This window comes from Nyctereutes procyonoides, unplaced genomic scaffold, assembly GCF_905146905.1.
Source record: "Nyctereutes procyonoides isolate TBG_1078 unplaced genomic scaffold, NYPRO_anot_genome, whole genome shotgun sequence".
NCBI classification, from domain to species: Eukaryota; Metazoa; Chordata; class Mammalia; order Carnivora; family Canidae; genus Nyctereutes; species Nyctereutes procyonoides.
In genome coordinates this window covers 53,425,485-53,442,426 of record NW_026575140.1, presented here as the reverse complement: position 1 = coordinate 53,442,426, position 16,942 = coordinate 53,425,485, and the positions used below count along the sequence as shown (strand labels likewise).

The window sequence follows — 16,942 nt, the reverse complement described above, 5'->3', positions numbered from 1 at the left end:
CCTTATCAGACTGACAGTTTTTGGCCCTACTCCTGTTTTAGGAGACTGTGAAAATAGCTTTATCTTCTCAACCTTGGCACTATTGAGATTTAGGCTGGATAATTTTTGTTATAGGAGGCTTGGCCTTTGCATTGGAGGATGCTTACTGGTATCTCTAGACTCTACTCATTAGATGGCTTCAGCATTCTCTCTGAGTAGTAAGAACCAAAATTGTCTCAGACACTGACACAGGACCCCATGAAATGCAAAATTGCCTGTGACTGAGGACCATTGATACAGAGAAACATTGCAGGTTCACACAGATGGTTACAGTTGCCTTTTCTCCTGACCTGGTAGCTGCTGAGGTCATAGGTAAGTGGTGTGTTCCTCCATATCTTGGGTCTTGAATGGATGCAAAAAAAGGGGGACCTTCGGGGATAGTTATAGGGATATCTCCTAGAGCCCAGGGGGTACACCAAAACTTTGGGAGCAACTGACTTGATAGCTGTCAGAAACCAAACCCTTACATATTCTGTTATATATTCAGCAGGTGTTTGTTGAATGCCTACCATCTGCTAGATATTGTGGTCGGCACTGGGTATGCCATGTTGAAAAAAAAAAAGAGATGCTGTTTGCTACTTCATGAAGCTTACAGTTTAGGGGTGATACATTCAGTAAATATGTGTGTGTGTTTATAATTATAAATACTACACAGGCTATTGAAGGAAGAGGGCCAGCTATGAGACCATAATTTATAATGGCAGTGGTAAAGAGGCAGTCCTTGAAGGCTTCTGAATCTGGAGCAAGTTTTTACTAGATTTGGGGAAGGGACTGATGAATGTTCCAAGTGCAGGGAATAGCATGTATTTGAAGTTGTAAGATAGCAAGGTGGGAAAGCTTCAGCTTGTTGTGGAACTGAAAAGGCCCCAATTTGATAAAGAGAAGGAGAAGGAAAAGTGAATTTATGCGTGGAGAGGTAGTCGTGGGCCAGATAACATGGGGCCTTGTAGGTAATGAGTTGAGGTGGCTTTCAGAGTGAGCGGGAAGCTGTGGAAGGATTATAAGCAGGCAAGTGACACCATCTGATACATCCCAGCATGGTAATTCTGAGTGCCATGTAGAGTATGTATTGGAGGGAGGCAGGAAAGGAATTCAGGAGTCCTTATAAGGCTATGTGGTAGTAGGGTGTGATGATAATGGTATTAGGTTGATGACAGCGACGGTAGAGGGAAATGGACAGGTCTCAAAGGAATTTTGAAGGTAGTATTAACAAAAGTCAGTAACAATTTGAATGTGGATGGTAGAGAGGGAAAGGTATTCTTAGTGACTTCCAGAATTCTGGGTTGAATGATGGGTTTAGTTGCCATTGCTTAAATGAAGACCACAGGGTGTGGAGCATTTGTGGGTGAGAACGCAGAAGAGCAAGAGGTCAGCTTGAGATACATTAAATTTGAGATGCCCATGAAATATCCTATTAGGCTAAGGAGGTAATACAGCACACACTTTGGTGTTGGCAATATGACTGATACCCAGAGGAGACAGGGCAGATTGGAGATTAAGTGTTGAGAATTGTCAACATGTAGATGCTAACATTGGCTGGGAAGAGAGTGTACCTTGATGAGAGAATTGGATCCAGGGCTGAGCCTCCACAAAATCTAACATGTAGAGGTTGAGTAGAAGAGGAGCTATAGGCAAAGAAAACAAAGATGCTGGAGAGGTAGGAAGCAGATCCTTAGGTGTGATGTCATAGAAACCAAGCCTTGTTTCCAAGGGCAGGTGGGAGGGATGACGGTCAGCTATATCTAATATTCTGAGAGTACTGGTAAGGTGCCTTTCTTGATTCCTACTCCTGAGATACACTTTTAAGGGATCTGATTTCTTATATACTAGTGGGGAGGGTTTTAGCTACCAGTGGAGATTGGGGCCCAAACAGGGAAAGGATCTTAAGAAAATCTATAACCTGTTGGTTTGGGGCAGCTTTCTTAACTTTCATTATAAGAAACATAGCCCAGAAAAAACTGTTCTAACGGTAAACCCTTAGTACAGCTGACACACGTTCAGCTCGTAGGAAATATGCTGTCTGGAACAGCAAGATGCAAACAGGAAGCTTATCTTACACTCTCTAAATATTCCCCTTTTCCTTAGTGGTAAAAAATTGCTTTCTGCTTCATAAATCAGTACTGCTTTAGAGCACTGCAGATTCATGTATTTAGTATCTCCTGTTCACTGAATACAAAGAGCAGAATTTGAAATTTTATATTTGGAGTATTTGAGCAATTCTTCTGGACATCTTTCCTTTCTTTTCAGTTTATCCTTTTGCCTCATCTTAAATCTTAGCAAAGATACTCATTTTGTGAGTAGTGCCAGGAAGCAGGCAGTTTCCATGGCAACTGACAGACCAGGTTTACTGTGGAAATTTCCGGAATTAACAGAGCTGCATTGCAGAAGGATGCATAAAGCAGTATTCATCTAGAGATTCTAACAGTACGGACACAGAAGAACAGTTGCAGTGGTGTGCAGGGTATGTGTTCTGTTTATTTTCCTGTCTAAGGAGGATTGCGAGTTATATATATAGATATATGCTGAGGAGAACATACAGCAGCTTGAAGCATTTTAGTGAACTGGCTTGATAAAATCAAGGATGCTTAGGGGAAAGGGAGGAGGAATAAATAATTTGGAGAGAGAGACTTGTTTGATAGCATTGGGAGAAAATCAAGATTAAGATAAACGAAGAAGAATGTGGTAATAAAAGAAGGGGAGAAAACACACGTCTAGCTAATTAGATAATAGAAGGTTCTGGGCACAAGGAGATACTTATTTATCAAAGGAAGATCTGTAGGCACAGGCAGGCTTGGGGAATCAAGTTCTCATGTCCAAGAAGAGGAAATGGGTTAAAGTAATTATCTGTTACTTGCTGAAGGATATGTAGATGGGAGGGATGCCCAAGGCTTCAAGCTTTTCTACCTCCTTAGTGCATTTATTTACCTATGTGATGAGACAGTCTCAGGAGTGTTATCAGACCCCTGATTCCACTGCCTGTTGATATGTGTGTGTGTGTGTGTGTGTGTGTGTGTGTGTGTGTGTGTGTGTAGGGGTGGGGGTGGTGCTTAAGAAAAAGCCCAAAATACATCTCGAGATTAAATTCCGGAAATAAAACTGCATGATTTGGGTACTTGGCTGGAGTTTCTAATCTTCCAGAGAATAATTATAAATTTGAAACAGGAGGGATATGAAAAAGGAATAGGTATGACATAGGTCATTTAAATGATAGATGTCATTTAGATCATGTAGTACATACACTATAGCTCAGGAGTCAGAGAAGGCCTGCTGCTAGTGTTGGTAAATAAAGTTTTATTGGAACACGGCCATACCTGTTTGGTTGTGTTGTTGCTACAGAGTTGTATAGTTAGTTGGCTGGCAAAGCCTAAAATACTTACTGTCTGTTTCTTTACAGAAAAAGTTTGATGACTCGTGGTTTAGATGGTTATTGGATTCCTGCGGCTGCCGTAACAAATGCTCACAGATTTGGTGGCTCAAAACAACAGAAATTTCTTCTTTTGCAGTTTTCGAGGCCAGAAGTCTGAAATCAGGGTGTTGGCGGGGTGATGCTTCTTCCAGAGGTTCTAAGGAGGATCCTTCCCTCTTCCAGCTCTGGTGTCTCCTGGCATTCCTTGGGTTGTGGTAGCATGACTCCAGTCACTGCTTCTGTCTTTGCTTGGCTTTCTTCCCTGTGGCTCCCTGCCTGTGTCTCCCTGCCTGTCTCCCCCTGTGTCTCCGTCGTCTTCTCTGTCTCTTAAAGGACACTTGCCGTTGTATTTAGAGCTTACTCTAATTCAGGATGACTTTTTCTCAAGATCCTTATCTTAATTATATCTGTAAAGATAAGGTCACCTTCTGAGGTGCCAAATGGACAGATCTGTTGTTAAGGGGCACGGGGGGGGGGGGGTGGTCCCCAGTTCAGCCCTTTGCATGTGGTATTGAAGGTCTGGGTTTTGGCTTCTCAGACCACGGTCTTATGTCAGCAGTAGGTAGCGCCTGGCAAGTGTCCTTTGGAAACCTATGGAGCACCTGCTCTCCAATAGACTTGACCTGCTGGAGAGGGTGTCACACTCACTTTTCAAGGATGAATGGGACAGGCACAGTTAAAATCAGAGCAGATGGCCTCTGTGATGCGAACACAAGTAGCAGAGTAGAGGTGGTTCTAGAATATCACAGGAGAAAAAGGACCAAATATTCATGGGAAACTTATGAAGGGTGGAGTCTAATGCCTTATATCAGTGTCTCTTGACACCTACCCTCAAAACCCAATAGGCATTCTAATGAAAGACAGTTGACGCCAAAGGAATCAGGGTTTTGAGGGATTAGATTCTTGTCTAGATTACGACAGTGGGCACTATATGTGTGACTCAAAATAAGTAGACTGTAAGCTGTGGAGGGGTGGCAGCATAGGATTGGATACACAAGTGGACAGAGCTGTGAATGTGAGACTTGACTCTGGGTGGAGGGATCTGTGTCATTGTGGGAGAATACAAATTGGTGGCCTGGGCAGGAGAGGTCTGTGGTGTTCTATGAGCTGAGTGCCTTTGTAAGCTTGGGGTGATGGGGGGTAGACCTCTGTCTTTGCTTCCCTGGGATGTTTCCTTTAGCATACCTGGGTGTGTTGGGGAATGTTTAAGAAGTGATACATGCCCAAGGTGAAGAATCAAGTAGTAGACAAAGGATTCCAGCATGGATGCCGGATCTGCAGAGAAAACCCTCTTTGTTCTGTCATTTGAAGGACCCTGGCCTATTGTTCATATCCTCACCTGTGCCCCTTAAAGGAAACCTCTGATTTAGACCCTATGGAGGTAATTATCAGAAAAGTTAAGCAAAAATGATTAGAAGTGGATCCACGTTAGGGTACACCAAGAATAAGCAGTGTCAAACTGGCCTAATATAGTACAGAAACAAACACAAAGGCAATTTGTGTTCAGGAATTTGCCATGGACTGGGTGTTTCTTGATGTCAGCATCCTTGGGTACCAAGGAGGAACATTAGGCCCAAGCCAGAGTTTTCAGGCCAAATTTTCTGTAGGACAAGACTAGATGAAGTCTTTATTTCCTTTCTGATTGCATTGTTAGTCTGTGACTGGGTACATCTGGAACACCAGATTTAGACATCCGGAAGCTGTGGGGATGAAAGTTTTCTTCTTGCTCCCTTTCATAGAAGATTTTGCGCATTAACTACCACACATGTTGAATTGTATTCTTCAGCTTAAATAGCTTCACAGAAAGATTGCAATTCAACTGCAGTTAGATTTTAACCTTTTATTTTTCTCTTGCCATCTAGAGTATACATAAGGAAATAGAATGAGTTAAGGTTAAAGCTTAGACTGGTGTTAAATTAAGCTAGTTTGACTGTAGTTCATACAAGCTAAAACTTAAGTATTATGGGATGTTGAAATAATGCCCTCGGTTTCAGGTAAGTATATTATATAAAATAGCATGTGTCCCTAAATGTCTGTTAACAAAATTTATTTCTATTAAATATTTTTTTTTCTCATTCACTTGTTTGGATAAATATTATCCTCCCCCTCCAATAATAAAAGTAAGCTGAAGAATGTTTCATAGTTACGTGACAGTTCCCATAGTTACAGGTTGTGAATGAAAAGTAGTTAAGACTTTTCCTTCTTTGCTTCAGGGACTAAAGTTCTGACTTTGTAAAAGCAGTTTCAGATTTGTAGTACAAAATGATGTAAGAGTAGCAGCATCCTGCTCAAATACTTTTTAAGAAACAAGGATGAATCTATGAAACGCAAAATTAAGACAATTTGATGCTAAACTCTATGTAGGATCTCTATAGGAGTGAAGAAAAATTTAGAGGGTTTCTTGTACATCATTCCTGCAGATTGCAGGAGAAATGTGGCCTCTTCGAAGCTGTTAGTTTCAAAGATGGAGCACCTTTACCCCTTTTGTGCCCTCTCCCCTCACTGATAACTACCAGAAGATAATTATGGGGAAGATATGGGAGGAGGGAGGGGAGATGGATGCAGGCACATTTTATCTGGCTGTGTGGTCATTCTGAGTAATATTGTGGGTGGACACAGAGAAGAGTCGTGGCAGCAATATAGATTGAGGATTACATTCTTACATTTGCTACTGTCAGTTGAAGATACAGTATTCCAGATCAAGGAGATCAAGAGAGAATTGCCTTTGGAGTCCTGTGTGCTCTGATGGGTAATAGACTGAGCCTTGGGGGCTAGAAGTATGGACATGGTTTGAACTATAGACGTGATAGATAAATCCCTCTCACAGGAGAAGAGTGAGGCTCAAAGACAATCCCTTTCTCTCTTTTTTCTCTTTCCTATCAAATTTATTGAGGTATAATTGACATACAATAAATTGTGCATAGTTGAAGTGTACAGTTGCCAAGTTTTACATGCACACACCTGTGAAACCATGGCTACATGCAAGATAGTGAACATATCCATCATCCCAAAGATTCCTCCTACCCTGCTGTAGCTTTTCTATCTAGATGTTTGATTTGGTTCTTTTTTGTATATTCCATGTCTGTTTAACACATTCTCTCTGTCCTTTAGTTTCTTGAACAACTGAGAATGCAGTAATCATCACAGTTTCAATGTCCTTGTCTATAATTCTAGCATCCCTGTCATTTCTGACTCAGAAGTGATTGATTTTTCTATTCAGCTCAGGTCATGTTATTTTGCTTCTTTGCATATTGGGTGAGTTGTGGATTGCAGGCCAGATGTTGGGTGCTGGATGTTTCTGCATTTTTTTAAAATTTTGAAGATATTTATTTATTTATTTTTAAAGATTTTATTTATTTATTCATGAGAGACACACAGAGAGAGGCAGAGTCATAGGCAGAGGGAGAAGCAGGCTACTTGCAGGGAGCTTGATGTGGGACTTGATTCCGGATCCTGGGATCAGGCCCTGAGCCCAAGGCGGATGCTCAACCACTGAGCCACCTAGGTGTCCCTTTATTTATTTTTGAGGGCGGGGGTGGGGGAGCAAATGAGTGGGAGGAGGAGCAGAGGGAGAGTGAGAAGCAGAAGCTCCGCTGGCCCCACTGAGCAGGAAACCCCATGTGGGGATTCAATCCCAGGACCCTGGGATTATGACCTGAGCCAAAGGCAAATGCTTCACCAACTGAGCCACCTAGACACCTCTGTTTGCATTCTTATAAATATTTTTAAGCTTCGGTCTTTGGTCAAGTTATTTGGAAATAGTTGGATTCTTTGGGTCTTACATTTGAGTTTTGGTGGGTGTTGAGTACTGCTCCAGCCTGGGTATTTTTCCTCTAATCCTTTTGGATGTTTCTTCCCCCTAGGCTTGTGTAAGTTCTTTTAAGAGTGTGCTGACCAAGGACGGCTCTGTGCACATCTGTGAGGTTCTCTGTGCGGCTCTCTCTTACCCGGTACTCTGCCTCTCGAACTATATATACTTTGGTCTCCTCAGATGCTCAGATTCATCTCCTCAACACAAGGATATTTCCAGGATGTGCCTAGATCCCCTGACCCCCATCAAAGTTTGTGAGTCCTTTCAGACAGGAAGCTGGGGGGCAGTTATAGGGCTCTCCTTGTGTATTTCCTGTCTCTCAGTGTTCACTGCCCTTTGTTGTCTGATGTCCATGTCTTTTTTCTTTTTCTTTTTCTTTTTCTTTTTCTTTTTCTTTTTCTTTTTCTTTTTCTTTTTCTTTTTCTTTTTCTTTTTCTTTTTCTTTTTTTTTAGTTGTTTCAAGTGTGAGAATAAGTCTGTGTGCTGATACTCTGCAGTAGCCCAGGCACAAGTACCACACAGATTCTCCTTGTGAGATGGGACTGCAGAAATTAGGGAACTAGGGAGCACTATCTTCATGACTTTGAGAAAGAGCATCTCTGAATATGATTTTTGCAGTATTCTTAATAGAGTAGAAGTAAATGTCACGGTGTTTGTAAAAAAAAAAGGGGGGGGGTTGGCAAATCTTGAGAGAGCAAATGTGGATAAATAGGGGACAGGATTACTGATAGGGTGATAGATGAGAAAAGAAGACATTGCCAGGAAACTGAAAATGCAGTGGTGGAATGAAGTCATTATCACACTCAGAAGTGAACTTAAGTGATACTACATGACAGCAAGAGAAAAAAATGGAACGGAATGATTGATTTGAAAGCATACAAATTTCTGAATTAAAAAAAAATATTATTTGAGAGAGAGAGTATGTGGGAGAGAGTATGTGGCAGAGAGAGAGGGAGAAATTCAAGCAGACCCTGGGCTGAGTGTGGAGCCCGACATGGGACCCAGTCCTACAACCTTGGGATTGTGACCTGAGCTGAAGTCAAGAATCGGGTGCTTAACCAACTGAGCCACCCAGGTGCCCCTTGAATTTTTTACATGTATAAATTCATAAATAGAATGGGGAGGTAGATGACACCTTGGAGAAATATTTACAATGCTGGACCAAGAGTTGATTGATAGGTTAATAAAGGACTTCTATCAGAAGCAGCAATAGCAAAACAAATGCTGGGCAAGGAGGGCTCAGGGTTGTTCCATCAGGCAGTTAACCAAAGAAGAAACACTTGTTCATCAAATGGCAAAAAATGTCCAACTCTAAGGGTAAGAAATCAAAATGTAACTTAAAAGAATGATCTCACTCTTCTCTGCTTTCAGGTTGGCATGAGGGAAAGGGTGCTATTGCCTGGGCTCCCTGGGCACTCGCTGCTCGTACTGTTGAGTACTCGCTGCCTGTTGACTCAGGGCAGACTGGCTCTGTGGCACGACAGTAACCATGTGGACCAGGTCATGGCTAATAGGCCAAAAACATGCGAAGTGAAGTCTATAAAGCAATAGATGTGAGATCTCCTTTTATAAGCTATCCATGTAGTACAGAAAGATACAAAGGGAATATGCTCAATTGCAAAGAATGGTTTTCTCTGGATTATGATTGAATTTTCCATTTTTCCTTTATCTTTTACCTGTGTGGCTTTAAGAGGGACTTAGGGTGACATGGTCTGGTTGGAAAAAGATTTGAGTACTTGTCCTGCTACTGAATTTTAGTACAAAACAAAATGCTGGATTTAGCAAAGGGTGGGGGTGGAAGGTATGGCTAAAGCTACCCCAGGTAACCTTGGCTGTGCCAACTGTAATTCTTCAAAAAAACAGGTCCACTCACGTATGTGCAAAGCCCCAGGCAGCTTTATTAGACATTTAAGATAGAAATAAAGCTTTCTCAGTGCCCAGTCTGATGAATGCTCTGGAACATTATGTCACAACTTTCTGGGGTTTTTTTGGGAATCTGTAGGATTTCAGAAATTTATAAATTAGTCTGTGTCAGTGAAAGGATGATAGCTAAATCCAGTGGTGATGATTCAGTGTTTGCTAAGTAGTAACTGGGCAAGTCAGTCATTTCTATCCAGAGGATCCAGCCATCGAAGAAGGTACACAAAGGACTTCAGTGTAGGCACGTGGGCTCAGGAATTACAGTTTTCAGATTTTCATGTAACAAGATAATCCTGAGTTCAAAAAGTAATTTCTTTATATCAAATTGTAATTTCATAAGGTCTGTATTACGTAGATCCAAGCTTTCCACTCATCATCCTGTGTTTGTAAAAAACACACTTTTTCCACTTATTTGCAATGTCCATAGGATCTGTGTCAGTTGTTTCTTTTCTTTCTTTCTTTCTTTCTTTCTTTCTTTCTTTCTTTCTTTCTTTCTTTCTTTCTTTCTTTCTTTCTTTCTTTCTTTCTTTCTCTTTCTTTCCTTTTTTGTGTCAGTTGTTTCTGTCTCTGTGTGTGTATTGTTTGCCTAAGTGTGAAACTGCTGGTCTCTGGGACCACGAAAGACAAGGTATGAGATTTAGATGGGGCCTAAGAAATCAAGGATACCAGAGCTAAGGATTTTATTCGAGAAGTGTTTTTGGCTTGTTTGTAACTGGCTTGTGGATTTGAAGCCAATTAGTATCAGTGGCCCTTAGCCACTAAATGCTCATAGCACTTTCCAGTCATCATGGTGACCAAACTACTGCCTGTTCCTCCCTCCACACCACTTCCAGATGCTAGAATCCTCCTTCTATGACTGTCTCTGGGAAATAAAATAGTGTTAGGGGCTGTGTTAGCTGGAAATGAGTCAGCTTGCATATAAACAAACATGACAAATAATGGCTTGAATAAAACAGTTTATTTCTCTTTCTGTAGATGCAGTCTGGCAGTAGGCAGGCCTAGGGTTGCTGTAACGGTCATTAGACTAGAGACCTTTAATATTCTCCTTCATTCTCAATACATGGTTTCCCTTCTCCAGGGCCTTGGGGGTGGCTGGAACTCTAGTCATCACCAACATTCCAGGCAATAAGAAGAAGAGGGAGAAAGAAAAAAAAAAGACCTTCCTTCCAACTGAGTCAGCTCCTTTTAAATATTCCATTTGTATTACTGCCTCTAAATGCAAAGAAGTTTGGTTTCTTTGCTTGAGCCATCATAACAAAATACTACAGATTGGGTGGTTTAAACAACAGAAATTTATTTCCAATGGTACCCACAAGCTGGGTTTCATTCTGAGGATTCTCCTCTTAGCTTGTAGGTGTTGTAGGAGGCCGCCATATTGCTAGGTGCTCAGGTGACCTCCTTGTGTGAGCATGAATGTGGGGGAGAGATTCTCCACTGGGAACAGCTGTGTGGTGTCCTTCTTATAAGGACACTAATCCTGTCAGATCAGAGCTTCATCCTTATGACTTCACTTAACCTTAACTGCCTCCTTATAGGCCCTGCCTCCAGTACAGTCACTGGGAGTTAAGGCTTTGGCATGAATTTTGGTGGGTGGGGGGTGAGGGAACATAATGTATTCCACAGCAGTGGGGAAGTATAGTATTTAGATGGATATATTTCTGCCCCAGCAAAGGAAGATCTTAGCAAGGAGCAGAGGACGGGAGTGTTGGGTGACAGCTGGCAGTGATTGCCAGAGGGGCTGCTGACTCATTTTCCTGGGTGGATCATCAGGCCCTTGAAGTTAGAACCCTATGGAGCATTCATGGAGCATTCGTTGAATACAGCTAGGGATACTCCGTATAAAATTATCCATAGAGAACTGGGAAAAGGAGAGATTTAGAAGTTATTGCTGAGAAAACACAGTCCCTCTTCTGAAGAAAGTGATATCCCAATGAAAAGTCAGGAGACCTTTTTTATCCTAAAGAGTATAGCTACAGGCAGTTTTACATTGCTGCTTTTTACTTTTCTCCAGCCTTCTACATGAGTGTGTTTTCTACTGTTCATATATTTTTTTCTCTAGAGAGAAAACTACTCAGTTTAGGACAGAACTTGTATCTTAGGACAGAAATTGCCATCAGCAGACTGCATGATCTCCTCATTGCCCTTGAGACTCTTGGTGAACTTTTTCTAGAAGTGGCATAAGCCAGGACTTTGAAGCTACAGGTATAACTCAGGTCACCAAAAATATTTGTCTTTTGTACTTCTGTGCACTTCTGCAAGGGGTCTAAAGGGAGTTGATTATAGGTTATAGGGTCAGTTGCAAAGCTCTGAAATTCTTGGTGCCTGGAAGCACCTGGAAGTGTTTAGATCACATGGAAATCGTTTTATGCTCTCTGAGCCCTAGGAATTGCATGATTGCATTTCATTTTCTCTATCAAATGCTTTATTAAATTTTTTGAAACTTGGGTTTTGGTTATATGGTTTTATATTTATATAAAAAATGAAGAAGCCTCCTTTCAATTTGAATTTGGCGCCAATTGAGAGATGCAAGAGCCAGACATAGGGAGGTCATAAGATTTATTGTATTCTTTTTTTCTTTTTCAAATAATTTATTTATTTATTTATTTTAGAGAGAGAATGAGCTCATGTACACGGCAGGGGGTGTGGGGGGGGTGGTGGAGAGGCAGAGAACGAAGAGGGAGAGAATGCCAAGCAACTCCCCACATGAGGAGGCAGGGCTCCCCACGAGGCAGGGCTCGATCCCATGACTTGGGGACATGACCTGAGCCTGAGCTGAAACGTAGAGTCAGATGCCTAACTGACTGGGCCACTCAGGCACCCCCAGATTTATCATATTCTTGATAAAATTGGAAATATAGCTCTGCATTTGAGGCCAGAATAGTTTGCTAACTCCTCTTGGCCTCACATAATTAGGCTTACCCATCCCTTTAGTGGCAATGTCTTACAAGGCATGGTGGGGGGACAGCCAGAGCATATGTATGCTCTCTATAGGAAGGCTGTCTTCAAAAGACAGGAATTGAACCAAGTGTGTGTTCAGTTTCTTCTCACATATTTGCTGGTGAGTCAGTAAGGGCTCAGATGAGAGACCCAATCTCTCTCCATGGAAAGATGAAGCATGGAGCGGGGGAAGTGTTTCCTTAAACAATTGAGAGAGGTAAGCCTAAAATCTTTCTTTTTTTTTTTTTTTCCAATCATTCAGGCGGCATCCCTTTACAGAGCCAGGGAATAGAGTCTTCAAAAGAGGAACGTGAGCATACTACCCACAGGGGACAGGGACCCAACCTATTTATGTTAATAAGTGAATCCGGTAGTAAGATGCAGCATGTCCAAGTATTGATTCTCCAAATTTGATTTCAGTCAGTTAACTAAGTCTATTGTGGTTTTTTGTTTTGTTTTTATTTTTAAGGTTTTAATCCTTTGTGTTGGTGTTTGTAGATTTCACCAAAGTTTATTATTGCCACTAAAGTTCTACTTACCTTTATACAGGAGAAAACATTTTAATTGTGACATCAGTCTATCTGAACAGCTTCCCTGGTAATGTCTATCGCCAAATGCTGTTGGAAATACTGTGTCCAAGAGAGGTGCCCTTTCAATCAGATTTGTGATCTGTAAGGCATTAAAAAGTCTAAATGTATAGCTAACTTTTTAACTGGGATGTGTATAATTTGATAGTCTAATTACAAGTCCTATTACAACAGAGACTTGTTTTCATATTAAAGACCTCTAAATCCAGAGTAGAATGTTACTGATTTTCGTAGGAACTATTCTGTGTACATGATTAGATACGGGTCTGGGGATTGTGCTCCTATATGAGATTTGGGTGAATTTGAGACTTGAAACCTCAGTCCCTTGCTTGTTTCTTGAATGGAGAGATGTCTGAGTTAAGAATTGCTCATGTGGAACACTTAACATACATTTTAGAGGGATGAATGTAAGAGTAAATAAAAGGTCGTAGGCTGAACTTAGGTACTGATGAGACAGAGGCATTGGGGCTTATTTACAGGTTGGTGGAGTTGTGCTGAACTAATTTTCAGGTTAGAAAGTAATAACGAAGTGACTGGGAATCTTTGACCCTGTTGAGTAGAAGTAGCACTTTAAACTCTGTTTGACACACTTGGCCCAAGATAAAAAACTGTGGTCAAGGTTTTGGGCACTTGCTGCAGTTGCCTCAGTGATTGACTGCTCTAGTGTAATGGTAGAGGGTCAGCTCAGGCTTCTTGGTGTGGTCACCACAGTGCTGCATCTCTGTCCAGTCCTTCTTTGGAAGCCATCAGGGTTGGATCATTAAAACAATAACTGAAATTGGATTCAGTTTCATAGGAAAGATTACCAGCCTGGTGTGAGTGGGGACTCCGTGAATAAGCCTTCATAGCATGTTTTTTTTTCTGTGGTTTCCACAACTTTTTCTGTTAAATGAGAAGATGGACTCTGGGTAATAGCCACATTCTTCTGTTCATCTTTTGTTTTAGCAGCTTTATTGTGATATAATTCATGTACCATATAATTTACCCCTGTACTGTATAGTTCATTTGCTTTTTCTATATTCAGAGTTATGAGTCTGTCATCTTACTCAGGTTTTGAACATTTACATTAGCCCAGGAAGATAACTCGCATCCTTTTGCTGTCAGTCTACTCACTTTCAAAAAAAAAAAAAAAAACCTCATCCAAAAACTGCACAGCAAGCTATAGTAAGCTAAATGATTAGACAAGATATTCCATAATTCTAAAAATTGATCTCATGGTATAGACAACATTTTAACTGTTGTTATTCCGTGGTTTATGTAGTAGTGAGATACTTCATTTCTCAGGAATGCTAGCAGCAAATGCTATCTAACTCAGTATATCCATGAGTGACATCCTTTGTCATATTCTATTGGTTAGAAGCAAGTTGCAGGTCCTGTCCACACTCAGGGAGAAGAGCCTCCACAGAGATGTGAATCCTGGGGAAGTACAGCTCATGGGGATCATCTTAGAGCCTGTCTGCTACGTGCTGTAAATTCGTGAATAATGTAAAAATGTTGCTTCCGATTTGCACATAATTTTAACTAACTTTTTTTCAGCTACCTTCAGCAATTGGCTGGTGCTACATGTTTCACCAGTGATTAAGCTGAGCCATAGAGATACTGTTTACTTGCCAGCAATCATAGAACAATAATTATTGCAAATGAGCTCCTTTGTGTTAAACTGTTGCTACATCATGAAAAAGATTACTAAGAAAATTAGTTACTGGGCTCGACTGGTGAAAGTATGTTATAAATAGAAAAGAACTTGTGTGAAAAAAAGCTGATATTATGGCTTATGGTCTGGGACTCTGGCATTTGGAATGCTGGTTCATTACGTGATTATTTAGATAAAGTTTATTAGTCTTTGAGCTATAACCTTGAATCGTGGTTATTATTAATACTGGTATATACCATAATTGTGGGGAAATGATTTTAAAGTTCTGCATATTTTGAGAACCTTAAAAGTAGCTACAAAAAGCAGTTCTACTAACCTGAAAAAACATTTCTAAATTTTGGGAGAAGAAAAATAAAATACCCAAGCATTTAAAATTTTCTTGCTTACCAGATCAGATTTTAAAGAGAGTCTGACCACTTAATATGAAACTGACAAAATGTAGATGCTCTTCAGTGGAATCTTTTTCTTTATGTATTTTGTACTCTAGTCTGATAAAGTTCTTTCCTACACATTGATGTCTGGGGGTGGGGGCAGGAAGAGAAAGAGAACAGAGATTGTCTTTACATTCTTCACTGAATTTGCTTTTTTTTTTTTTTTTTTTTAAACATAGCATAGTTACGTTACAAGTTAATACTTTGATCTCCAGGTTGGAGTTTTGGAGATTTTTTTTAATTTTTTTAAGACTTACTGTCTTTTTTTTTTTATGATTTTATTTATTTATTCATGAGAGATATACAGAGAGAGAGAGAAGCAGAGACACAGGCAGAGGGATAAGCAGGCTCCATGCAGGGAGGCCGACATGGGACTCGATCCCAGGTCTCTAGGATCAGGCCCTGGGCTGAAGGCGGCGCTAAACTGCTGAGCCACCCAGGCTGCCCAGAGATTTTTTTTTTTATTTAATGAAAATCTGTATCGAGATTTCTGTCCATGAATCATTTGTTTTTCACCTCATTGCTGTATCTAGGCTGAAAGATTCAGATTTGAATAGTACATGACAGTTTTTCTCTTAAAGCCAGCTGGCTATTCATCTAATTGTCCCCTTGCTTCAGCGTGGCATTATCAGGAACAGGGCAGCATGGTAAGGTGCCAGTTCTCAAACTTTACTAAAATCATCACCCAGAATCTTTACAACTACTGTTTTTTGACTCCTGTTCCCCAATACTCTGATTTAATTGCCATGAGATGATACCTGGGCATCTGGATTTTAAGAATCTCACCAGGTAATTCTGACGTGCAGCAAAGTTCAGGAGCAGCTGTACTAAGGATTGAAGACCGAGAGAGTCATTCATGTTGGGTCAGGTAGGATAGAACTTTTTGGACGTGAGGTTTGTAGCTCCTGGGACTTTGCACTTGATAATGGAGTTTTACAGAGTTTGAAAAAGATCTTGTATTTGGCAATGAAAACTTATCTACAGAATCACTTTTTTTAATGACTGGAAACTTGGTTTTCTGAATCTCATTAAAGCTATATTTATTGCCTTCCTAAATTTAGGCTTTTCTTAGTTCAGAGTGTAAAAAACCAAGACAACGTAAACAAACCCCCCAAACCTCGAGGTCAGACTGTGTTAGCAACTTGAAAAAGACATTTTCTCACGCATTCATCAGTGCTAGCTATAAGAAAAAAAAAAAGTCAAAACCTATTTAAAATGTGGAAAAATTGCTTCCCGATATTTTAACAGAGAGAGACTGAGAACACACAGCATTGAATCATCAGGAAAGCTGAAGATCTCCCCTGAGCAGCACTGGGATTTCACTGCGGAGGACTTGAAAGACCTTGGAGAAATTGGACGAGGAGCTTATGGTTCTGTCAACAAAATGGTCCACAAACCAAGTGGGCAAATAATGGCGGTGAAAGTAGGTGATGCCCATCATTCTTTCTGGTGCTTTCATCCACTGGGGGCAGTTTCTTGGTGCAGTGGTACCCCTGCTGTTCTGTTTTCGCTTGTGTGGTACATACGGGTGTCTGTAAAACTGTCTCTCCAACCCCCCTGAGGGTGTTTCGTACCGAGGTTGTCTTGTCGGTGGCACGTCCTCTATCGCCCTGGAAACACAAGTGTCCGAAGCGCGTATGTTGGCCGCACGTCCGGCATGATGCTTTAACGTGTTTTACACTTCAGGCCCTGCCGCTGCCCAGGTGAGTTCGGGCTGGGCGGCTGCAGCCCTGGGATCAGGGTAGTGCTGCGCCGAGCCAGGCGGGGAGCTGGAAGAAGAGGCAGCACACTGGGTTGGGCAGGGTGCGGGGCTAGGGCTAACAGCAGTCTTACTGAGGGTTTCTTGGAAACCACACACATGCTGTTGCCACTAACCTCAACCTTACTCGGTCCTGACCGGCTCGGCTCCTGTTGCTTTAGTTCATCTCTGCTCAGTACTGCCCTGTTCCCTGGTTTGAACGCTGTATTGAAATGCCTCCCTCGTGACAATGTTGTCGCCTTCTGTCCTTGCTGTGAGTGCCGTGCGTGCCACTTAATTTGTTAATAAAAAAAAAGAAAGAAAGAAAGAAAGAAAGAAAGAAAGAAAGAAAGAAAGAAAGAAAGAAAGAAAGAAAGATCGAGAATGGCCAGAAATGCAGATGGGCCTATAGACTCTAC

General features: G+C 41.2%; 1 protein-coding gene across 3 annotated transcripts in view; it reads left to right on the top strand.

Annotated features, from left to right (window-relative positions):
• The window catches only part of MAP2K4 (mitogen-activated protein kinase kinase 4), a 136,797-nt gene that overhangs the window by 55,751 nt on the left and 64,104 nt on the right, over nucleotides 1–16,942 (top strand). For all 3 annotated transcript variants that reach the window (XM_055305834.1, XM_055305833.1, XM_055305835.1), the window contains one exon: nucleotides 16,034–16,208. In XM_055305834.1, the coding sequence (XP_055161809.1) occupies nucleotides 16,034–16,208 (175 nt within the window). The remainder of the gene's footprint in view (nucleotides 1–16,033; nucleotides 16,209–16,942) is intronic.